The sequence below is a fragment of the Apodemus sylvaticus genome, chromosome 4, assembly GCF_947179515.1.
Source record: "Apodemus sylvaticus chromosome 4, mApoSyl1.1, whole genome shotgun sequence".
In the NCBI taxonomy this organism is placed as follows: Eukaryota; Metazoa; Chordata; class Mammalia; order Rodentia; family Muridae; genus Apodemus; species Apodemus sylvaticus.
This window is the reverse complement of record NC_067475.1, coordinates 7,849,311-7,874,367: the sequence shown is the minus strand read 5'-3', so window position 1 is coordinate 7,874,367 and position 25,057 is coordinate 7,849,311. Positions and strand designations below refer to the sequence as shown.

Sequence of the window (25,057 nt, the reverse complement as noted above, 5' to 3'; positions counted from 1 at the left end):
GCAGTAAGATTCCGAGCGGTGTCCTGAGGAGGCAGGCGAGGCTGCAGAGGCTTTGGAGCTGCGCTCGCTGGGGGAATGGGGTTTTGACTCTTCAGTTTTCTTTATGGATTTGTTTGAAAGCAAAATTCTTAGTGCTGACATTTGTCTCAGTTTATATTTGAGAATAAAATTAAGTTTTACAGCTGCATACTAAGGTCTGCTGTCCTAGAGCGCCCCCTAGTGCTTGCAAATAAATTTTATTTAGGATAGTCATTTACCTAGTGATATTATTATAATTACTGGTATAAACAGCGTACATAGTGTGCACTGGTGCCCCTCTAACTGTTTTAAAGGTTCATCTAGGAAGACTGTCCCCAAGGGTTAGATATCCTGTGCAACATGGTGAGGTCACTCTCAGACACGTTGCTTGCTCTTTCATTCAGTTATCATGAGAATTTTGTTTCTACCTTGCTCTAGGAGCTGTTACATCCATGAACAAGTATTATCTTATGTATGCAGGTGCTGTTTACATGCAGATATGAATGACAGTTTATGCAGAGAAAAGTTGATCCACCAAAAAGCAGATATCACAAAAACACATTTCATGAAGGTAGTTTTGGGTTACACTGTTATTTATTGTTTCAGATCCTAGATCAGCAGTATTAACACAGTGTTACTAAAAATGCTAGTTATATTTTTAAAGAAAAACATTCTCACACAATGGAAACAATGCAATATATTGGTTCAGATTGGCTGTTTTATGTTTTTGTGCAGTAACTTAGCACTTAATATCTTAATCAAATAGTTATTGATTTGATAGATGAAATCGTTAGTATGTAGCACTAACTGAAGCAGCTGTAAGAAACAGAATTCCTCTGTATTTTCTGGCGCTCAGGCATGCTAAGGGGCATCATGGAGCCAGGGTGAGCACAAGAGCTCAGATTGCTCCTTGACTCTGTCAATTCCTCTAGACAATTAATTGTGTTTTGCCTTTAGTACTATTATTTTATTAGTGAAATTCATGTATGTTGACCCTAGCTATAGTTTTTCATTAAAAAGGTTCATTGAAGTTGAACAGTGGTAGCGCAGTCCATTAATCTTAACATGCAGGAGGCAGGGGCAGGGGCCGAAGCAGAGGCAGAGGCAGGTGGATTTCTGAGTTTAAGGCCAATTTGGTCTGAAGATTGGTTTCCTGAATGGCCAGAGCTCTACAGAGAAACCTTGTCTTGAAAAAACAAAAAAGAAAAAGAAAAACAACAAAAGATACATTGTATGAAACTTTCAAAGAATAAAATTATTTTAAAATAAAGGATAATTTCTTAAATAGAATGCCTTTTAATGTACATTTCAGAATTCTGACAAATACATAGTTGAGTAACCGTGTCAGTCTGTCCTGCTAAAGACTCCATCGCTTCTCTCAGCAGTGTGCTTCGACGCCCTGCCTGTTTCCTGTGGGCCAGCATGGACCTGGAGCAGGGGTAGCACTCTCTGACTGGCTCTGTGCCTCGTGTGTCTGCACTGGTGTCCCCAGCACCTCATGCCTCAGAAGTAGACTTGGCTGCTTATCCTACAGATTGTCCATTTACTACGCGGGGCCTTTGCCCCCATTGCAGACTTTGGAAATTATTTAGAAAAAAATGCCCTGAGTATTTGTATACAAACGTTAAAATTTCTTTTAAAGTGAGTAAATATTGGAGTGAGGAAGTACAGGCTTAGAACCTCGTGAGCTGTTTCCAGAGTAACCCTCCCTCTGAAGTGCCACAGAGGCTCACTCGCTCCTCATCCGCGCTCACGCCTCAGAGCGTCTCTAGGGATTCTGGGGAGTAAGAGTTCCTGGCAGCTTAATAACTGAAGATGCTGCAGTCGTTTTATTTACTGGTCACCTAACATGTAAAGGAGCTTTTGGAGTCTTTTGCTCATTTCCAAAATATTGATTTGTTTCCCCATTAAATGGTGGCAGGTCTCTGTGTGTTATGGATACAAGTTCTTTTCAGATACATGAATGCCAAATTGTTTTCTTCAGCCTTAGGTTAACGTTCATGTTAGAGGCTCACTGTTGGTGGTCGACGCACTTCATGGTGAGTGTCCTCTGGGAGTCATTCGTCGCCTAACCCGAAGTCTCAGAGGCTTTTACAGATTCATAGTTTTAGATTTTATGATTGAACCGCTGATCTATTTTCAGTTAAGTTTTGAGTATGGTGTTAGGCCATGGTTGAAGTTTATTTTGCCCAAGACAGCTTGTTAGTTTTCTGCAGAAAGCCCACTGGGACTTTGATTGGGCTCGGCTTTACTCCATTAGTTTGGGGACAGTGGCTGGTGACACTGGGTTGTACAGTCTGTACACACATCCCAACAGTTCTTTGAATAGCTATCTTCTGTGTGTAGGTTTACAGTTAATTTTTCTAATGATCCCTTTTGGGATCATACTGACCCTGCCAGCGCTATGCTGAACCAAATCCCATCGGAAACCCCAGCGGATGTCTCTTTTGACCAGGTACTGACAGCTTGATGTCACTGCTAATGAAAGGACTACAGTGCATGACGGTCTCCACAAGCATTCCAGTGCATGTGTATTTACTAGGAACTGAATCAGGAGTTAGGGTATGTATTTCATGGGGACATCTGAGCATTGGCTAAAATTCATGCTGAGTATTATGAAATCTGTGACTACACTGTTCCCCGAGTACTGCTTGTAGTGAGTGCCCAGCCTGGGCAGCCTGGGGCACTGGAGGGGTGAAGTGCTGTAGTCACGGGGAGCTCTGTCCCCGACTCCTGCATGCTGTTGTATTTCAGAGTGGTTAATGTACTTGCAATCACCACAGTCCTGTTACCCTCAGCATCTCACTTGGCCATCTGATTGTTATCTTATTACGGTTTGCCGTGCTATTCATCTCAGATGCTATTAAAATAGAACTTGAGAAATTGGGTGATTGTTTGATTTATAAAGGCACACAACTAATAAGGAAGTTATCCATTTTATCATTTTGTCAACATAAAATTCTTACCGTAGATTTAGGATGCACTGATCATCTTGTGAACGCATCAGTAATTTCTTTTGCCCCCTCTGGAGAGCTGAAGCACAGGAGGGGTTGCTTCGGGGCCTCGGGGATGGCTGTGTGTGAGGAGTGCAGCCCATGTCTTCCTGTGCCTCTTCAGAGGCATTCAGCATACTTAAGAGAAGTGGCCAGTACCAGGCAGGCGGAGTTACAGACTCCACTTAGTGTTTGTTAACATTGCAGAATACATCACAGCAAACTTGTTTTTCTTAAAACAATAACTGTCAGGATCTAGAATTTGAAATCATGTTCAATCAAGATGGCACGACTGTTTACATATCACTGGCCTTCTGTCTGTGGGCGCTCAGAGGGTAAATGTCTGATTTCATCACAGATGGCTAAGGTTCCTTTCGGACCTTTGTCCTGCCCCTCACACTCTGGATGGCCTGTTAATCATGCCACTGGGTCATTCCAGTCAGTTAAGCCTGGGTTAAAGTTGTTCCGCATGATGTGGGGCACATTACAGTATAACAGCCACCTGGCTTCAAACCCCGTTCCTCCACCTGCTGCGTAACCTGGGAGGAGAGCCTCTTCCCAGTCTCTGGCCCTGTCTCATGGCCTCTAAGGGATTAAACCTGCCTGTGCTTATAAAGAAAGCGCAAGGGTCTGTGCTTCCCACGCAGCTCAGTGCTTGTCTGTGTTGCAGGTCACAGCACCATCCGATGCCTCCTCTTACTTAACCGCCCTGCCGTTGTTAGTGTCAGCTAATCCTTTCAGGTCTGGAGGGCTCCTCTGGTGGGACTGGGATCTTTGCCAGGAGATGGCAGCATGATCTCATGTTTGTACATGTGTAACAGACCTTTCTGAATCTCAGGAAGCCCTGGTAGGCTGTAGCTTTAAATAAACTGTGATGCTACTTGCAGAAGACAGAAAGACTTTTGATACTGAGTTGTCAGTTAAGAAAAGAATGGTAAGACTGTCTCTGTGTGTGAGTTTTTTTGCCGTAAGAAACCTAACAATATATAATTTTACTTGTAAGAAAGCAAAATCTATATCATACCTTAGAATCACCATACTTTATCATGTTTTAATACATTAGTTTGCATATTAGTTTGTTAATTACTTAAATAAGAAATTATAGGTCAAAAATCATAAGATCTTTGTTTGAAGACTTATTACTTAATAATAAACTAAATTAATGGGGGGAAGGTAGATTGGATTTTTAAAGGATTCACTTTATAAAATAAACACTAGGAATGCATCTTTAGGTGATGCAAGAGGAAGATCTAATTAATAATAGTCTCCCCACTTTAGACACTGAGATCCCAGTGAGCCTTTCTCCCCGCCCTCAGGTGACCTGTAGGCTGGCTGCTGATTGCCAGATCTCCTGCCCTGGCGCCAACAGCCACCTGAGGCAGCATGGTGGGAACCGACTTGACACATGTTAATCTGGCCATTTGCTTTCCGTCTTCAGACGTGTTCTTTCGTCTTCCATCTGTGAAACACTGCTTTCCCCTGCCCTCAGAAGGAGCATGAGCGTTGAAGAGAGTGCACACAGCAGCATACTTACAGTCTGACACCCCTGTGTCTGCTCTCATACAGTGACATACTTACAGTCTGACACCCCTGTGTCTGCTCTCATACAGTGATATACTTACAGTCTGACACCCCTGTGTCTGCTCTCTCATACAGTGACATACTTACAGTCTGACACCCCTGTGTCTGCTCTCATACAGTGACATACTTACAGTCTGACACCCCTGTGTCTGCTCTCATACAGTGATATACTTACAGTCCGACACCCCTGTGTCTGCTCTCATACAGTGATATACTTACAGTCTGACACCCCTGTGTCTGCTCTCATACAGTGATATACTTACAGTCTGACACCCCTGTGTCTGCTCTCTCATACAGTGACATACTTACAGTCTGACAACCCTGTGTCTGCTCTCATACAGTGACATACTTACAGTCTGACACCCCTGTGTCTGCTCTCTCATACAGTGACATACTTACAGTCTGACACCCCTGTGTCTGCTCTCATACAGTGACATACTTACAGTCTGACACCCCTGTGTCTGCTCTCATACAGTGACATACTTACAGTCTGACACCCCTGTGTCTGCTCTCTCATACAGTGACATGCTTACAGTCTGACACCCCTGTGTCTGCTCTCATACAGTAACATACTTACAGTCCAACACCCCTGTGTCCTGCTCTCTCATACAGTGACAAACTTACAGTCTAACACCCCTGTGTCCCGCTCTCATACAGTGACAAACTTACAGTCTAACACCCCTGTGTCCCGCTCTCTCATACAGTGACATATTACAGTCCAATACTCCCATATCCTACTCTATCTTCCTTCAGTGTGAGGGGCAGTGTGTGCCACCCTCTTATCTCTGTAGCTTCACGTGTGTTTTTATCAGCCATGCCACATGCTTTCCAAGCCGACAGGACTCATTGTTGATGTGGTCTTATACATGCCTCTGTAGACGATGATGGGCAATTGTTTTAGGAGCTGGAGAGGGCTCTGTGGGCGAGCGCTCACTGCAAGCATGAGGGCTTGAGTTTACATGCCCAGCACTCAAGCAAAGCCAGTCATGGCTGCACATAGCTCTTCCCCAGCACTTGGGGGGTGTGGAGGATGGAGACAGGAGGATTGTTGGCTCTTGTTGGTCACCCACCCTAACAGAAAAAACAAAAAAGCAACAAAACAAAACAAAACAAAAAACCCCCACATGTTCCAGTTTAATGAGATACTATCTCAAGAGGATATGCAGAGAGTTACATAGCAGGAGACCCCAGGTTTTTTTCTGTCCTCTGCCTGTGTGCAAAGGGATGCACACACATATACAACACACACATGTACACACATATACAGCCCCATGCATGCACACATGTGTACACAAACATGTATACATGTATGTGTATATACATGCACACAACATATATACACACAATAAAAACTATGTTAGTCTGGGGTTGTAGTCAGTGGCTGAACTTGTCCAGTGTACACAGTGCCTGAGTTCTATCCAGAGCTCACAAGAAACAGAAGCAGAACAACTCGTCAGGACTTCATACTTTGATCTTACCTTACTTTTACCCAAGTTACGGCTTAGAGCTTTTAGGTCCTTATTGTAGCCCATCAGCTGCTCAGACAAGGGTTTTAATATAAGCTGCATTGTTGAAGAGGAAAGGGACCGGGCTACACTCAGGTCCCAAGGTCTGTTTGGCAGCATTCTTCTGTCTGTTGCAGTACCCCCTCCCCTTGGCGTTTCTTGGCCTTGACAGACTCTTGTCCTTGTGCCCTTTAAACCCTCCCTTGGTTACGGTGCTCTATCATAGCCACTAATTCTGTACTTCGTTCAGCTTGAGGGAAAGAGAGCTAGCCCACCGACACGTCCTCTCAGTCAGCATTGTTTGGAAAGCTTTAAAATGGGACTGGTTGACCAGCTTCTAACTCCTTAAATCCAAAGGCCTCAGCTTCTGATGTTTTAAATAATCTACTACAGTTTCCCAAGAATTAACAAACAAAACTAATAGATTCTAGGAGTCCATGGGCTGTGACCCAAGCTGGCTGGCTTGTCCCGTGAACCCAAGTAGGAATGAGGCTGATTATGTTTCTGCACCATGGGTGGGATGGCCCTCTGGGACGGCCCTCATTTACTTGATTAAACAGTGTTGCAAACCAGAGGCTCACAGTGAGTCGGTGGGCCCTTAGACTGCATTTTATTAAATTAGTATATCAAGCTTTTGGGGGTGGGGGCACTTTTATTTTAAGGCCAGCAAAGTAATGGGTTTGGCTCCGGCACCGTTTCCTGTGCTAGTTGGAACTGTTCTCACAGTGCTGTCTCTGCCTGTGTCTTGGTAAGTTTTCCTTGTATTTCTTCTCTGTTGGTTTCAGAGTCTCAGATAGTACATTAAGGTCTTTGGTCCATCTTGAGTAAAGACTCATGCAAGGTTGAGGAGGGCGGCTCCCTTCCGTTTTCCCACGTGTGGGTATCTGTTTCCCCACGACTGTTTGCTGGCACTGCCCTGCTTCCAGTGGTTTTGGCACTTTTGTTATAGGTTAGATGGCTCTGCCTGTGCGCATTTATTCCTGGACCCTCTATGTGTTTTTGGGCCGTGCCAGGCCTTGTCCCTGTGGTACTGGAGTGCGATCTGAGGTCAGGTGTTGTGACTGCTAACGTTGCTCGTTCTCACCAGGGCTGCTTAGGCTATCCAGGGGCTTGTGGCTTCCAGGAGATGGTTCCTGCACACAGTGCAGCCGTCCCAGGACAGCTGCAGACACCGTCCTGCTGTGGACACCATCCTGCTGCAGAAGGACAGTGGGGGTTCTGACACTGCCCTCATGCAGAGTGACAGCTGTGTGTGGACTGCCCTCACACAGAGTAACAGTAGCTTACCAAGGTAAGCCGCTGGCTTTCAGGCTCGGAGGCTGTGCACCTGTCCTGCTGAAGGGGGCTCTCCCATTCTTATTACGCGGGCCGCTGACACGCCTTTGCATGGCTGCTGTGTCTGCAGCCTGATTTCTTCACATCTGTTCTCTCACCAGCTTCCTCAGCTTCCTCAGGTCTCTGTCTCCGGAGTACAGTTTGTTCTTACCTGGACTCTCCTTAACTTTATCACGGATAGGCAGTTTTTAATCTGCCGTCTTGCCTGGAAGTCTTGCAAAGCTTAAAAATTTTGTTTCTTCATACCAAATATATGTGCATTCAGAGTGTGAACATTCAGGATGGCGCAGGACTGGAGCAGGCAGGGGTGCCTCACGTCCCGCCCGTCTTTCAGCAGCTTCCTGCACAAGTGCTTTCAGCCCGTGAGGGGCGTGTGAGACATGAGCTGTAACTGCTGTAGCTACTCTGCATAAACATGATGTGTAGATTTAAATCACACCTAACTGAAGGGAAAGCTCTAACTTATGCTAAAGAGTAAGTGGAGCTGTTTGTGAGTTTCTGTTTAGTGTGCACACTATAATTCACATTATCTATATTACAGAAAATGACTGGAATTCATCTTGTATAGCTTTGCTATGAAAGGTTTTTTTTTCTTTTTATTTCCTTGAAAATTACCCATAGTCAAACCTTGACACTCCAGAATTTAGGTAAATTTGGGGTCATAATGACTACATGAAAGTCACCAGTGAGTTACCTCAGATAAGAAAACCCAGCCGGCTTCATCATTGAGCTTCCAGTCCATCAGAAGGAACCTTCCCAGTGAGAGGGCTCTGTGGTGCTGTGAAGGAGCCCACTACCTCCCTGTCTCCAGAGCAGGCCGTTCCTACTGAGGTGGAAAGACAGCTTGAATCGCTGAGAAGGGGTCAGCTGACTTGACACTGGGTTGTCACTGGCTGACCACATTCTTCTGAGCACTCTTGTAAGACACCGGGAGATGCAGCCAGTAAAAATTTGTTTTCTACATAGTTGAACTGACAAGAAAGTGGGTCTGTAGAGACAGACACATGCTCCATGGAAACACAGCAGGCATTTCTGCCCCGTCCCCCATTCAGTGGAAGGGCTTGGCTCCCTCCAGCACTTGGTCATGGTGGCAGCTGGTATAATTATCAGTTGACATGAAGCTCAGCCTCTGTCTGTAAGAGAGGATCAGTGAGGGCTTCACCCCATCAAACATGCCTCCCAGGGGTTCGGTGTCCCTCATGCTGCTGTTCTGTCGGCATGCTTGTGAGCAGGAAACGTTTTCTGGGACCTGCCGCCTGTGCCATGGACTGCCCGCTGCCCCACCCTGCCTGCCCTCGGGGATGGAGGTGATGTGGTGCGGGATCAACGGCACACAGCTGCCATGTCCTCTCCCTTAGCTCTGTGTACAGTCTGCCATGCCCCCTCGAAAGCTCCTTCCTAGTTCCTGGGTTCCATTTGTGCTCAAAGCCAGGCTCACAAAGGCAGACTTGAAGCTGCAGTCAGCACTTAGAGGGGTCACACAGACGTTGTCTTTCTAGACCTGAGTGGCCTCACACCATTTGCCAGAACCAGGTTCAAGATTTCTTTCTTCCTTACAGAAGTAATAACCTATTGCATGTATGCATCACATGTTCCTCTTTTTACGATTTATTTCTAAGTGAGTATATGTGTGTGTGTCTGTGTGTTTGCTTGTGATCATGTATTTATCCACAGAGTCCACAGAAGGGTGTCAGGTCTCCTGGAGCTGGAGTTCCAGGTCCTTGTGAGCTGCTTGGCTAGGTGCTAGGACTGGACTCAGTCCCTCTGCAAGAGCACTCAGTGCTCTCACCGCCGCCCCCCCTCACTCCAGCCCGTTAGTTACTCCCTTTACCTGTGGGCAGGGCAGCGGGGGGACATGGAGGCCTTTGACTGTGTGTCCATGAGCTGGACAGCCAGCAGCTGGTCCTGTCCTGCAGCTCCCACACCCACCCGCAGCATACCTCGTCCCCACAGCATACCTCGTCCCCGCAGCATACCTCGTCCCCACAGCATACCTCGTCCCCGCAGCATACCTCGTCCTTACAGCATCCCTCATCCCCACAGCATACCTCATCTCCACAGCATACCTCGTCTTCACAGCATACCTCGTCCCCACAGCATACCTCGTCCCCACAGCATACCTCGTCCTCACAGCATACCTCGTCTTCACAGCATACCTCATCCCCACAACATACCTCGTCCCCACAGCATACCTCGTCCCCACAGCATACCTCGTCCCCACAGCATACCTCATCCCCACAGCATACCTCGTCTTCACAGCATACCTCATCCCCACAGCATACCTCGTCCCCGCAGCATACCTCGTCCCCACAGCATACCTCGTCCCCACAGCATACCTCGTCCCCACAGCATACCTCATCCCCACAGCATACCTCGTCCCCACAGCATACCTCGTCCCCACAGCATACCTCATCCCCACAGCATACCTCGTCCCCACAGCATACCTCGTCCCCACAGCATACCTCGTCCCCACAGCATACCTTGTCCCCACAGCATACTTCATCCCCACAGCATACCTCGTCCCCACAGCATACCTCGTCTTCACAGCATACCTCGTCCCCACAGCATACCTCATCCCCACAGCATACCTCATCCCCACAGCATACCTCATCCCCACAGCATACCTCATCCTCACAGCATACCTCATCCCCACAGCATACCTCATCCCCACAGCATACCTCATCCTCACAGCATACCTCGTCTTCACAGCATACCTCATCCCCACAGCATACCTCATCCCCACAGCATACCTCGTCTTCACAGCATACCTCGTCCCCACAGCATACCTCATCCCCACAGCATACCTTGTCCCCACAGCATACCTCGTCCCCACAGCATACCTCGTCCCCACAGCATACCTCGTCCCCACATTCATCGCTGCATTTTGTCAGTTGATCCTCTGATACCTAATGGCCATTCTTACTGTTGTGAGGTGGATTCTGAAAGTATCCTTAGTCTACCTTCCCTCATGGCTGAGGGTGTCGTGTCCCTTTAAAGGTGTTTCCTAGTCGCTTGGAACTACTTGAACATGTTAAAATATAGCTAAGGGATGGAAGGTTTTCTGCATCTTTAAAATATATTATATATAATTTAATTTACTATATATAAATAAACTAATTTGCCTTCTCTGGTATATATTTTCAATTGTTTCAAGCTGTCTCGTTGAAGGAGTTATACCAAATTGTGGGTTTCGATCTGTTTCTGGAATTTCTTCCTAATGTCTTGGATTATTCTAGATAATGTGTTTTGAATTATTTATTGATTTTATTTTTAGTATCAACCATAGCACAACATTTCTTCTTACAGTTGTTTTCAATTCTTAGAAGAAAGAATACCTTGGCCTTTAGTCCTCAATAAGCTTTGTCATTTTATACATGAATAATCTGATTTCAGCATGGCATTGTGGGAAGAAATATTCTTTCTGAGTCAGAGATGGCTTTATGTCTGGGCACTGTAAATGGTTTTAGAGAGTTGTTTTCAGGAGTGCTTCAGTGGCACAGTAAAAAAGCGTCTGAGGTCCACAGGCAGCTAAGATGGAGATGCAGAGACACGAAGGGCGGTTATAAACGGAGTTTGTGAGCCTCTCACAGCCTGCTGGTTTCTTCAACTGCACTGAGGGCTTGGACAGTATTTTAATCCATCTCAGCACAGATCGTAGCATGGCTGTGTTAGATTCAAACCCTGTCACAGTCAAGGGGCTCAGCTTGTGTCTGTGGACTGCTGTTGTCTGAGGCACAGTGACATAAGGAAGAACGGTGTGGCCTCCTGTGCAGAAATCACTCCTACATGAAACGCTGTCAGTAGAGCTTCTTAGCCAAGGAAAGAGAAAACAGAAGAGATAACTTCTGGAGCCAATGAGTGTCTTAGAGCTCTCAAAATGTTAAATAAAAGGAACAGCCTTAAGAGAGAGAACATAAATTATTTGAGAGAGAGAGAGAGAGAGAGAGAGAGAGAGAGAGAGAGAGAGAGAGAAGTGCTTTGAGGCTCCAGCCGTGGATAACTTGGAATGAGCACCTGTAGTTTCCTTAGAGTTACAAATACTGACTAGAGAGTTTGGTCACCTTATGTACCACGCTTAGGAAAGTGACAATTCTGTGAGAACAGAAGACATTGTGAGGAGGGTGGGGACATGGCGCCCAGAAGTGTTAGATATGGAAGAAAAGAAAAAGGAAGGGCATTAGGACAGCAGGGGTGCATTGGAGACTTTATTAGTAAGCTGCAGTTGGTTGCAGTTACAGAGGAGGGCGCTCTTGAACTGAAAATCCTCCCTGGTAAGTTAGCTCATCTCCATGATCCAGCTCCTGATAAATGGCCATCACTTATCCCAGGAAAGCCAATATAAATAATCCTTGAGAGAAAAAGAATCCAGCAAGTGTATAAACTTAATACAAGAATAAAATAGAAAATTAAGATAGAGCCTTCTTAAATTACATATAATTTATATAAATTTTGTTATGTGTAGACACCTTAAGCGAGTAAAAGCAAAATTAGAAAGAAGGATTGAGGGGACGGCTTAGGCCCTGAAATGCTTGTTATGCAAGCATAGGGTCCTGAGATCAAGCCCAGAGCCTTCATAAAGGAGCTGGGGTGGTGGCCTGTGGCTGCAGTCCAGTACTGGTGAGGCAGACATGGGTGGACCTCTGGGGTTCCCTGGCAAGCCAGCCTGATCACCAGCTAGGCCCCAGTCAGCAGAGGCTGTCTCCAAAACCAAGGTGACAGGTCGGAGGAATGAGGTCTTTAGACATGCACAAGGGGAGGGGGAGGAAGAGGAGGAGGAGGAAGAGGAGGAGAACCCCCCCCCCACACACACACACAGAGGAAGGCCAGCTGCAGCCCCAGAGTGTGAACAAGGCATTTTATAGATGAACTCACTTATAGAGTCATGACTGAAGGAGACAGACAACAGGAATTCCGAAAGAACCAGACTGGACTCTAGAAAGAAATGGACAAAATAGACAAAAGCACCTTGGAAGTGAAAACTAAATTACAAGATACCCGGGGGAGGTATGTGTTTCCAGAAGTTCAGTGAAAGGAATAAAGACTAGAAATAGAAGAGCCAGGAAAATAACACTGAACTGTGAGGAAAAATAAGAACAGAGAGAGCGTGGGGAGATCCTTATATTTACTTACTGTTAAACTAGAAAACCAAATGGAAAATAAACAGCAATAACATTAAAAACTATAATGGAAATCTCTTCAGAGCTAAAACAGAATTTCTGCATTGAAAGGCCATATGTCATGGGTACCTGAGAGAATCGTCTAGACTGCCAAACCCTCAAAGTACGTTCTAGGGCGTCACCTCAATATGAGCAGGGAGGAGAGGCCTTCTGAGCCTCTGAGTAAGAAATGGAGATGCAGAGATACTAAAAGGTAAAAGCTCATTAGGATGAGAGCCATCCACCCGGAAAGAGCGTCCAGCCAGATTCCTGCAAGCAGTGTGTAACCTGTGGGAGAAAGCCAGGATCTCCCGGAAATTTAAGAGTGGCTGTATTAACCGACCGCAAGATGGTGAGCTAATGGAAAGTCCCACCAGGCGCTACCTGAGGCTTAGTGTGAATTACACACTGTGTCTGAGGAATTGTTGACATTGTGAAGGAATAGTGCAATATATAATTGATGTATAAATACTGGGATATTTAAATGCGAACTGTTATGATGTCTCAACTTCCAAATAGTTCAACAAGAAAAATTTAACCATTAGAAAATTACTCAGTTATTTTTCACAAGTTCCTTTTTCTTTTAAACAATTTCCCTGTTGAACTACTTCTCGTGTGTTAGAGACTGGCCAGAAACTCGCCGTGTCCCTGAGCTTGCTCTGGAACCCTGAGCCACCTGATGTACCTCCAAGGGTTGGGACTAAGTGTTTGAATTAGCGTTGTTAGTATACTACATTACGCCCAGCAATGGGTTTCATTGTGTTAGTTTATGCAAGTGCATGGTGTCCATCACGTACTCACCGCAGTTCTGATAATCCTCTTCCCAACTGCCTCTCTTCTGCTTTCTTGCCTTAACTGCCTGAGTCCTAGAGAGGGCGTGGCTCCACGGATCCCTGGCTTTTCTCTGCAATGGTCCTAACAGACCCAGCCTGGCAGTCCTGTCCCGATGTTGCTGCTGCTGTGGGTCTGCGATTGCTGTCGCCCTGTCGTGGCCAGGAGTCAGCTTTCCTCAGTCACCTCACTTCAGCTGCTCTTCAGTCTCTCCGCTCCATCTTCCACAGTGCTCCCCAAGCTGTGTGGAGTGTTCTGTGTGTCCCAGGCGTGGCTAGGAATCCAAACTGTCATTTATTCCCCCTACTTTGGGTAGTTATGAGTCTGCAGTCACTGCTGACCACTGGAGAGCAGAGCTTCTCTGACCAGATGTGCAGGCATGTCAGCTCTGGAGAAGGCCATTTGATAGCACATGGCTTCCAGTTAGCAGCAACTGTAGCTTCTGCACGAGAGCCTGAGGCCTTCCGAGTGACAGGCTAGACCAGTCCACAGCATCAGAAGCGAGTTCCTTCCTGTGGTAGTGAGTTCAATCCCGAGGAGGGCCTGGCACCACCTGGCAGCGTCAGGCTAGCCGGCAGGGAGGAAGCTCCCAGCCCAGCTCCAGCCTGCTTTCTCAGTGTCTTGTGATCTTGAGCAGCAGTCTTACCAACTACTTCTGGTAACTAAGGGCAGTGGCCTGTGTTGTTTTGGGTCTTGTTTGGCACCTGTGGTCCCCCCTGAGAAGTGCCGTGCCCTGGTCCTGGGACTTTTGTTTCCTAACCTGTAACTTGTGGAGGCAGCTTTATTCGTCCCCACAGGGTAAGTACCCCATTCAGAATATTTTTGAAAATTGTTTTTTTTTAATTAGCTTACCAAAATATCAGTTTCCACGCATCATTGCTTCTGGTGGACATTCCCTCCCACTGTCTGCCTTCTGTCTGCGGCTGCTCTCACTCAGTAAGACTGGCAGTGTCCCCTCCCTTCTATGTCACATGGGTTCTGCTGTTCCTGACTTAAAGATGGTATTTTTCCTCTTTGGGCCCCTTTTATACATTGTGATACAGATATGTATGTGTGTGTGTGTGTGTGTGTGTGTGTGTGTGTGTGTATAAAACATACATATGAGCGATAAAGTAATAGATTTCTCAGAATATTTTTCAGTTTCTTCTATTTCTTGGAAAATCAATAAATTTCAAATTTATTGGATGAATTGAATTCTATTGTGTGTGCACCACATTTTCATTGATCATGCTCGAGTTAATAGTGTCTAGGCCAACTGTATTCCCTGGCCACTGAGAACAGAGCAGCAGTGAACATGGATGTGCAGGTCCCTGTGGTAGGATGCAGAATTCTTCGGGCGGATGCCCAGGAGTGGGATAGGCAGGTCACATGGCAGTTCTAGTTTTTGCTTTTTGAGAAATCTCACATTGAGTTTCCTGGTAGCTGCAGAAGTTTATATGCCCACCAACACCATTCCAATATCCGTGTCTTCCTGGTGTAGATGGAATCTCATGGTGGTTTTAACTGGTGCTTCTCTAATGGCTAATGACACTGAATGCTTCACAATAGTTACTGGTCACCTGGGCTTCTTTGGAGAACTCTTTGATCAGTTCTATAGCTGACTTTTGATTGAGTTGTCTTCCTGACATCTGTGTTTTTTAGCTTTTCTTTTAAAAAATAATTAATGATATTTAAAAGTGAGGAACAATGAAGGAAGGGTTCACATTGTCCAATAAAGAATTAAAACCAAGGGAAGGGCTGGGGATTGCTCAGTAGGCATGATCACTGTCTGGATAAGCGTGAGAGCCCGAGTCCTGTCTCTAGCATCTACGTAAATACCCTGTGCGACCAAGAACACACACAGCACTAGTACTGTGGGTGCTAGACATAGAATTTCTGGGGCTCGCTGGCTACCAGAATAGCCAAATCGCCATCCCTACGGTTCAGAGAGAAATCTTGTCATAGAGGAGGAAAAGGGAGTATAAAAGATCAGATTAGAGTATCTCATGTTATCCTCTGGCCACCACATGCTTGAATACCTGTTCTTTCAAACACACATGTAAATATAACATACACACATGTTGCCACCAGCGGCCACATACGAACCGGAATACCTGGAAGAGAATTCTGAGGTTAACGGGAAGGGGGAGAAAGAGAAATGAGTCAAGAGGACAGTTGCCCATAGAGACCGACTTTACTATCAATTAGCCAATATTTATAATCTTTGGAAAAACCACCCTGCCCCCCAAATGGCCTAGAGTTCTTTGGATCTTCTTCTCGGGCGGGTTGTCTGCTTTCAGTCACGCAGTTTTCTGCTGGTCTCTGGGTGGAGCTGCGCTGAGGTGAAATCGGCTGTATTGTTTCCCAACGGAACTAGGGCAGGAGATAACGCCTGGGAAGGATGGAGGCTGTAGGCCAAGAAGGCCGCAGCTAGAATGGGCGGGAGATAACGCCTGGGGAAGGGTGGGGGTTGCCAGCCAGGAGGGTCACAGCTAAATGCTGTGGGGAAGGGACACACACACACAAAGCACACACACACATAGACACACACACACAGAGACACACAGACAGACAGATACACGCAGAGACAGAGAGGCAGAGACGGGCAGAGAGACAGAGGCAGAGAGACAGAGAGACAGAGGGACAGAGAGAGAGCACAAAACTTTAGTAAGATACCAACCACTACTTGGGACAAGATAAATTTTGATCGTATAGTGTTTTCTAACTCAGCACTTACTATCTAGACTTAGTCAGTCATTGTATTAACCTTGTAGCTTGGTTTTTCACTCAAGTTTTTGTTTCCATTCAACAAGATAGAGCAAGGTTTCTTGCTTTCTCTAGTAAAAAACAGAAATTCCAGAAAATGTATGCATTTCAGGAACAATGGCTGACCAATCTCAATAGGAAGATATGGAGCAGACCTCACTGTGTCTGGAAAACAGGAAGCCGTGCTGGGAAAATAAGGCTGGGCTTTCCCAAGAGTTGTGGAGAGGCGAGAAAGCTCAGCAGATGGCAGTGGCCTTTGGGATCTTGTGCAGGATAGAACAAGGAAAGACTGAAGTCGGTCAGAAGCAAGACAGTTTGTGTAGTGGTCTTTTTCTTCACTGTGAAGGGAGATAACTGTAGATTCTCTTCAGTCTAATCCCACCCGACCTACCCATACTTTGAGCCCTATCTCCTTTTTCCATGCACACGTGTGCCCTTTTCACAAGTTTCAGTGTCAGTGCCATTGCACTCTTAGGACTCTTACACTATACGATCCAGCTATTCTGGATGTCTGGGGACCCCTACTCTGTGCTGCATGGCCATCCAGGCACCCTTCCTTTCTGCACAGTTTCAATGATAGCATTCATTAGAGATTTATTACTTCCAATCTGTCTCTTTTTAGTTTGTGTTTCCATGACCTGTCCATTGATGAGAGTGGGGTGTTGAGGTCTCCCACAGTTATTGTGTGGGGTGCAGTGTGTGCTTTGAGCTTTAGTAACATTTCCTTTATGGATGTGGGTGCCCTTGCTTTTGGAGTATAGACGCTCAGAACTGAGAGTCCTTCTTGGTCGATTTTAACTTTGATCAGTATGAAGTATTCTTCCTTTTCCTTTTTGATGACTTTTGGTTGAAAGTCACTTTTATCCAGTATTAGGATGGCTACCCCAGCTTGTTTCTTGGAACCATTTGCTTGGACAATTGTTTTCCAGCCCTTTACTCTGACGTAGTGTCTGTCTTTGACACTGAGGTACATTTCTTATATGCAGCAAAACTCTGGGTCCTGTTTATGTATCCAGTCCGTTAGTCTATATCTTTTTATTGGGGAATTGATTCCACTGATGTTAAGAGATATTAAGGAATAGTGATTGTTGCTTCCTGTTTTTTTTTATGTTATTTTTATGTTTATGTGGCTATCTTCTTTTGGGTTTGTTGAAAGAAGATTACTTTCGTGCTTTTTCTAGGGTGTAGTTTCCTTCCTTTTGTTGGCATTTTCCATCTGTTATCCTTTGTAGGGCTGGATTTGTGGACAGATATTGTGTAAATTTGTTTTGTCATGGAATATCTTGGTTTCTTCATCTATGGTGATTGATAGTTTTGCTGAGTATAGTAGCCTGGGCTGGCACTTGTGTTTTCTTAGGGTCTGTATGATGTCTGCCCAGGATCTTCTATCTTCCATATTCTCTGGGGAGAAGTCTGGTGTAATTCTGATAGGTCTGCCATTATATGTTACTTGACCTTTTTTTTTTTTTTACTGCTTTTAATATTCTTTCTTTTTTAATATTTCTTGCTTTTAATATTCTTTTAATATGCTTTGAATTTCTTTCTTTCTTTTCTTTTTCTTTTTCTTTTTTTTTTTTTTTTGCATTTGTTGTTTTGACTATTAATGTGATGGGAAGAATTTCTTTTCTGGTCCAATCTATTTGGAGTTCTGTAGGCTTCTTGTATGTTTATGGGCATCTCTTTCTTTAGGTTGGGGGAGTTTTCTTCTATAACTTTGTTGATGATATTTACTGTCCCTTTAAATTGGGAATCTTTACTCTCTTCTATACCTATTATCCTTAGGTTTGGTCTTCTCATTGTGTCCTGAATTTCCTGGATGTTTTGGATTAGGAGCTTTTTGTACTTTGCATTTTCTATGACTATTGTGTCAATGTTTTCTATGGTATCTTATGTACCTAAGATTCTCTCTTCTATCTCTTGTATTATGTTGGTGATGCTTGCATCTATGACTCCTGATCTCTTTCCTAGGTTTTCTAACTCCAGGGTTGTCTCCCTTTGTGATTTTTTTTTAATTGTTTCTATTTCCATTTTCAGATCCTGGATGCTTTTGTTCAATTCCTTCACCTGTTTGGTTGTGTTTTCCTATAATTCTTTAAGGGATTTGTGTGTTTCCTCTTTAAGGGCTTCTACCTGTGTACCTGTGTTCTCTTGTATTTCTTTAAGGGAGCTATTTATATCTTTCTTAAAGTCCTCTATCATCATCATGAGATGTGATTTTAAATCAGAGTCTTACTTTTCTGGTGTGTTGGAGTATCCAGGGCTCACTGTGGTGGGAGAACTGGGTTCTGATGACGCCAAGTAACCTTGGTTTCTTTTGTTTATGTTCTTGCCTTTGCCTCTCGCCATCTGGTTATCTCTGGTGTTAGCTGGGCTTGCTGTCTCTGACTGGCTTGTTCCTCCTGTGCTCACAGGTGTTTCAGCACTCCTGGGAGACCGGTTCTCTCCTAACAGTATTTGGGTATGTAGCTCTGTGGCTAAGATCAGCGCTGGGTGCAGAGGGAAATCAGAAGGCTCCTGTCCCAGGCTGCTCCTCGGTTCCAGTGTCCTGAGGGTTTGGGTTGGGTCCCTTGGAGCAGCAGTGGTGGTCTTACCTGTGCTCACAGGCTTGTCTGCACTCCTGGGAGTCTCACTCTCTGCGTGTTTGGGTATGGAACACTGTGGTACAGGAGGATCAGCTCTGGGTGCTGTGGCACAGAGTTTTTGAGCTTTGGTATATCATGGATATTAATCTTCTGTTAGATGTGGAGTTGGCAAAGATTATCTCCTATCTCATGGGCTCTCTCTTCACCCAGCTCTTTCTTTTGCTGAACAGAAGGGTTTTTTTTGTTTTTGTTTTTGAACTTCATGAGATTTCATTTCTCTCCCATTGGTCTGTGTACTCTGCAGCAGGAATCCATTTAGGAAGTACTTACCTATACCTCTATCTTGAGTGTTTCTCTTGCTTTTTCCTCTGGCAGTGTTAGAGTTTCCGGAAACTTTACCCATGAACCAGTAGGCCCCTCTCCCCCTTCCCCATATTTCCTCCCAACCAAATTCCACCCACCAGTGACCCACACACTCATTTATCAGTGACCAGAATCTCTGGTATCCTTGTGGACTGAGTTAACTATCTTTCATGCTGCTCCTGTGAGAGAATTGCTCATACCACCCAGAGCTCCTGTGTTCTGTCATCTTGGGCAGGGGGTGGAACTGATTTGCATATCAGCCTTCTTTTGGGCAGAGCCTCATAATCCTCACACTGCAGGGTTCTAGTCTTAGGCCAAGCTCATTCCATATGATTTTCAGGAAAACTTGAAGTTTAAGTTTTTAAAATTTAATTTTGACACACTCTGGAATTCACAGGAAAAAGGGTAAAAGAACATTTACTGCATGCATTCAGATCTTACTAATATCCAGTGATTATTTTTAAGATGGTCAGTAGTTTAAAAAAATACATTTTATCAGACCACTTGAGTTTTTTGTTTGTTTGTTTTTAATTCCTGCTTTCCAGGGATCAGGGAGTGACGAGAGAGTGGTGGGATATCTAAACTGAAAGTGAAGCTGAGGACTGCATAGGAGAAAGGGGCCAGCAAGGAGAGGGTGTGGGTGAGTGTAGTAAGGAGACCCATGATGATGTGCTATGAGGCTGTCACAGTGAGGCCCCATACTGTGTATACTAACTAAAGAGCGAGCAGACTGCAGGGTTGGAGGGCGGGCGGTCCAGGCAGACAGGAGCAATCACAGACCAGAACACATCCTGGAGGAGCAGGGCCTTGGGGCTGCAGGGATCTGGGCGTTCCCAGAAGTGGCCTTCACACAGAAGGTTGACAGTCAGCCCTCATGAGCAGAGGGCTCCTTAGTGTTAAGTCCCAAGTGAACGCGGGAACCAGGATGGTAACCAGTATGGAAAATGATGTCGGCTAATCTCATCACACCATCGCATGTAGTCTGAATACTTTTCTGCCAGAGTCATTTACATCCTGGTCATTTCATTGGGTAGTTTTTCCAAAATTATCACTAAATATTATTTCCAAAAGGTCCTTTAGGTATTTGGTAAGTACATCTTGGAGTTGTGCTCTTAGGCAAATAATATTTACCTGTGGTGGCACTGGCCTGAGTGTGTCTTCTGATTGCTTTCTAGTTGTAAAGAAGACGGGGCGGCTGAGGAGCTCCTGGAACCTCTCAAGTACGCCGAGCAGCTCCCGGTGGCTCAGATCATACACCAGGTTGGCTCTTTGTTTGATTCTTTGAAAGAAACACATCTTTAATCTGAGAAGGTAATTGCGTTTGTTAGGTCTTTCCGAGTCCGTGTGCTCTGTCTGTGGATGCCGTGGGCGCACTCTTCTTACGGCGCTATTCCCTTAAGAGGCTCAGTGCTGAAGGGACGGTGCCGTGTGTGCAATGCTTGAGCTCTGTGTCCAGTGTGGGGAAATCTAAATGACCTCTTACAAATTAGACAGTGTCAGAACACTTAATTGTGAACCACTGTATGTGGCTCATGATGAGAAAGCTGAAGATGAATCATGACCGTCGTGTTTTGGAGTAGCCCCGGAGAGGAAGCCATCATGCCTGCTCTTGTCCACCGTCCCATCAGCTGTGGTGAATTGTGACTGTAACTGTCGTGGGTAGTTTGCTCATTTCCAGCTATGGCGACTCTGTCGTCCTTGTGTGTGGGGCTCAGCTGGGGACGGGCAGCGTTAGAATCACCAAGCTTGGATTCTGTGCTGTGGTTGCGACAGCCCAGACAGTCATTCTGCCCTGCTGGGCCAGAAGCAAGTCACTTCAGATAGCTTGTTGCTCCGCCCATGGGCCTGTAAGATGGTTTAGCTGCTCAGGTGCCACTGGAGTCACTAAGCACCCTCACATGTCAGGATGCTTCACAGTTGGTGTGGATATTAATACTAGGAGTTTTTCTTATATATTTTTTTTCAATCAGAAGAATTTTAGTGGCTGTGGGTTGTTAGTAGTGCCAGTTTGAATTTATTAAAAGAAAGAGAATTTTAATTTGAAAAAATTCATTATATAAATAAAACTCAGTTTTAAAATTCTGTATGAATCTTAAAAGTGGTTAAAAGTCTGCTCCTCTGGGCGCTCGTCTGTGTATGGTAATCAAGTCCAGTTTATATGTCAGGGATTCCTAGCTTGTCGGAGCTCAAATGACCTAACAGACTGCAAATGTCACATTTAAAATTCTGTCTTCATGCCTGACTCTCAGCATAAATGAGTTAAACCGCCGAGCAGGCAGCAAGCCGGCGCGCTCCCAGCAGTGCGAGTGCAAGCTGCACAGAGCGCTTTGCTCAGGCTAGGGAAGTAGGGTGTGCCATTGCCGGTCCCCAGAGGGACCCTGGGCACACAGCCCGAATCAACCTTTAAGACAGCCGACCACAGGAAATGTCAGAAGGGTTTTTATAACGTACAGGAACCAGTAAACTGCCCTTTTTTTTTTTATAACCACTGTTTTGTAGTTAAACACTGTTTGTATTCAAGGTAAAAACACTTGACCCTGGTGAAAATTTTAGATTATAGGCTTTTTTTCCAGTATGAGATAGTAGTGATTTAACACTAAATTGTAAGCAGCATAATTAAACATCTGAATGATCTGTCATATAATCTCACTATGAAATTTTACATGATAGAAGTCTATTTTTATTAATCAAAATTAGGGTGTAGGCAGGAAACAGTGCCTTACAGCACATGTGTCCACTCCTCTGTCCGTCTCCTTGTGGAAGCTTTGTAACAGAGACAGCCGTCGCTGCAGTCTCCAGGCAGGGACACTTAGGACGGCACTGCTTGTCTTACAGTTTTTAAAATCTGACTATCTATCCGTATCTGTCTGTTCATGTCTGTATCCATCTCTATGTCTGTATCTGCATCTTTATCTGCATCTGTATCTGCATCCGTATCCGTGTCTCTGTTTGTCTGGCGAGCATGTGCACTCCAGGACAGGTCCCCAGAGTCCAGAAGAGGGTGTCAGACCCCTTGGAGCTCTTCTAGATACAAAAGTGGCAGAAATGCAGGGATGCCAACAAGGACTCTTATGAGCAGAACACGTGTGGCTGGATTGGGTCAGTTACCTGGTGACCTACATGACCTTATAAACTTAGAGGTCGCATGCCCTGAAGAACCCGCACCTCCACGGATGTTCTGCAAAAGCTGCAAGACCGACCAGACCTGAAGTTACTGTGGGGGGGTTGGAATGGTGCAGGTCTAGCCCAGATCATCTCGGGCTCTTTGCTCCCCTCCCAGACATCCATGGCTTGTCTGTGTCACATCTGGCACGCTGTGACATTCTGGAAACTCTTTGGGGTGTAACAAACTCCTTGTTTCCAGCCACCCTGCAGCTGTAAGGATATATTTTTCATGGCGTAAGGAGCCACAGCTTAGAGGACAGCTGCTTCTAAGATGTCAGGGAGTTGTGGGGGCTGAGACTCAGCAGTGCCCAGCACCCCGCCCCAGCTAGGAAGAAGGGAGGGTCAGTCAACAGCAGCACGTAAGAACATAAGATGCCATCTCAGTACTGGGGCGTGAGTAAGAGCCGCAGCTGTCACTGTCAGGCTGTGCACTTGGTGACATTAGTTAGCGCCTGCCAAGCCGGCAAACAGAGATCCTGTTTGGGGAGGGTAGGGAGTTGGTTGGTGCGGTGCAGAAGAATGCTCGCTGCATCAGTGTGAGGATCAGAGATCAAATCCCACCCAGCCCTTTAGGTGAGGGAGGAGCAGAGACCACAGGGATTTGCTGGACGCCATCATGGCTGCAGGGCCAGGGAGACAGGCAGACAGTGATAGAGCAGGAACCCCAGTGTCCTGTGAGTGTGCCATGAACACACACACACACACACACACACACACACACACACACACACCAGGGAGACAGTGATAGAACAGGAGCCCCAGTGTCCCTGTCAGTGTGCCATGAACACACACACACACACCAGGGAGACAGGGAGACAGTGATAGAACAGGAACCCCAGTGTCCCTGTGAGTGTGCCTGTTACACCCCCTGCACACACACACACCAGGGAGACAGGCAGACAGTGATAGAGCAGGACACACAGTGTCCTGTGAGTGTGCCTGTGAACACACACACACACACACACACACACACAAATAAAATAACATCAGATGAGTTTCAGAGAAGGTTAAACAGAGTTATCATCTGACCCAGTGATCTCAACATAGACATATGCCCAAGAGATTGAAAGACAGGGATGTGCACGGACAGGGGTCCACTGCAGCAGCCTGTGAGTAAGTGGAGGTGGAAACCGCCCAGACACTGAACAGCTGGGGAGCAGGTAGGCAGGGTGCAGCACACGCATGGCAGAATAGTGCTGAGCCATGGAGAGGGCTAAGGGGCGTTGTCACCTGCCCTGTGTGAACACGGTACTGTGCGAGGCCACACACAGTGCTCGTCATTGCCGCACCTGTAGACGAAGTCACCAGACAGGAGGCAGGATGTGATGTCCCTGCCAAGGACGCGGAGTTTCTCTATCGAGTAATGAAATATTATAAATGTATCAGTGATTACTGCTCAGCACTGTCGTCACTGAATTGAAATAGGCGGATGCTGTGGGATGCCAGTGTAGCTAATGAAGATAAAGCACCTGCTTCCAGTGGAGAGCCAGGAAACAAGGCTCCTGAGTACCACAGGGTAGCCCGGGAGTGACGCATAGTGCGCAGTGCTTCTGCGTGGAGGACTGTAGCTAAGAGTGAAACTGCTGGCCTCTGACACAGTGCAGTGACGGGCATCAGGCTCACCATGCCCACAGCACGCTGAGGACACACAGTACAACACTCACCATGCCCATGACATGCTGATAACATGCAGTACGATACTCACCATGTCCATGGCACAGAGAACACGCAGTGCAACACTCAGTGTGTCTCTAGCACACTGAGAACACGCAGTACAACACTCACCATTGTCCATGGAGCACAGAACATATAGTACGACACTCAGTGTGCCCATGGAACACAGAACACACAGTACAACACTCACCATGTCCATGGAACACAGAACACACAGTATGACACTCACCGTGTCCACAGAGCACAGAACACACAGTATGACATTCAGTGTGTCCATGGAACACAGAACACACAGTACGACACTCACTGTGTTCATGGCACACTGAGAACACGCAGTGCAACACCCAGTGTGTCTCTAGCACACTGAGAACATGCAGTGCAACACTCAAATGTGTCTCCAGCACACTGAGAACACGCAGTTCAACACTCACCGTGTCCACGGAGCACAGAACATATAGTATGACACTCAGTGTGCCCATGGAACACAGAACACACAGTGCAACACTCAATGTGTCCATGGAACACAGAACACACAGTGCAACACTCAGTGTGTCCATGGAGCACAGAACACACAGTGCAACACTCAGTGTGTCCATGGAGCACAGAATATGCAGTGCAACACTCACCATGTCCATGGAACACAGGACACACAGTATGATACTCACCATGTCCATGGAACACAGAACACACAGTACGACACTCAGTGTGTCCATGGATCACAGGACACACAGTACGGCACTCAGTGTGTCCATGGAACACAACACACAGTACGACACTCACCGTGTCCATGGAGCACAGAACACGCAGTGCAACACTCAGTGTGTCCATGGAGCACAGAATACACAGTATGACACTCACCATGTCCATGGAACACAGAACACACAGTACGACACTCACTATGTCCATGGAGCACAGAACACACAGTATGACACTCACCATGTCCATGGAGCACAGAACACACAGTACGACACTCACCATGTCCATGGAACACAGAACACACAGTACGACACTCACCATGTCCATGGAACACAGAACACACAGTACGACACTCACCATGTCCATGGAACACAGAACACACAGTATGACACTCACCATGTCCATGGAGCACA

The 25,057-nt window shown here is 46.0% G+C and overlaps 2 protein-coding genes across 30 annotated transcripts in view; one reads left to right on the top strand and one right to left on the bottom strand.

Annotated features, from left to right (window-relative positions):
* Pigk (phosphatidylinositol glycan anchor biosynthesis class K) overlaps positions 1–25,057 on the top strand; it is an 82,417-nt gene that overhangs the window by 35,193 nt on the left and 22,167 nt on the right. Inside the window, exons 10-12 of one of the 3 annotated variants that reach the window (XR_007977382.1) lie at positions 2,003–2,057; positions 2,474–2,580; positions 20,285–20,369. Coding sequence is in view for 2 of the 3 variants with exons in the window: in XM_052178873.1 (XP_052034833.1) it covers positions 20,285–20,411 (127 nt within the window). In the remaining variant the exon portion in view is untranslated. Of the gene's footprint in view, positions 1–2,002; positions 2,058–2,473; positions 2,581–20,284; positions 20,421–25,057 lie in introns of those variants that run through there. The other 2 variants (XM_052178872.1, XM_052178873.1) reach the window with 2 other exon arrangements.
* On the bottom strand, positions 8,021–10,434 carry LOC127682543 (shematrin-like protein 1). Of its 27 annotated transcripts, none has more exons than XM_052178877.1 (6): positions 10,147–10,434; positions 10,057–10,110; positions 9,877–9,912; positions 9,607–9,660; positions 9,499–9,570; positions 8,021–9,426 (listed from the first exon to the last, which is right to left on the bottom strand). In XM_052178877.1, exons 1-6 carry the CDS (start codon positions 10,305–10,307, stop codon positions 9,234–9,236), a joined length of 570 nt encoding a protein of 189 aa, XP_052034837.1. In that variant the 5' UTR covers positions 10,308–10,434; the 3' UTR covers positions 8,021–9,233. The 27 variants fall into 27 exon arrangements, 22 of the variants coding, with proteins under 22 accessions (XP_052034837.1, XP_052034835.1, XP_052034834.1 ...); XM_052178875.1 differs by lacking the exon at positions 9,877–9,912 and adding an exon at positions 9,805–9,840; XM_052178874.1 differs by lacking the exon at positions 9,877–9,912 and adding an exon at positions 9,733–9,786.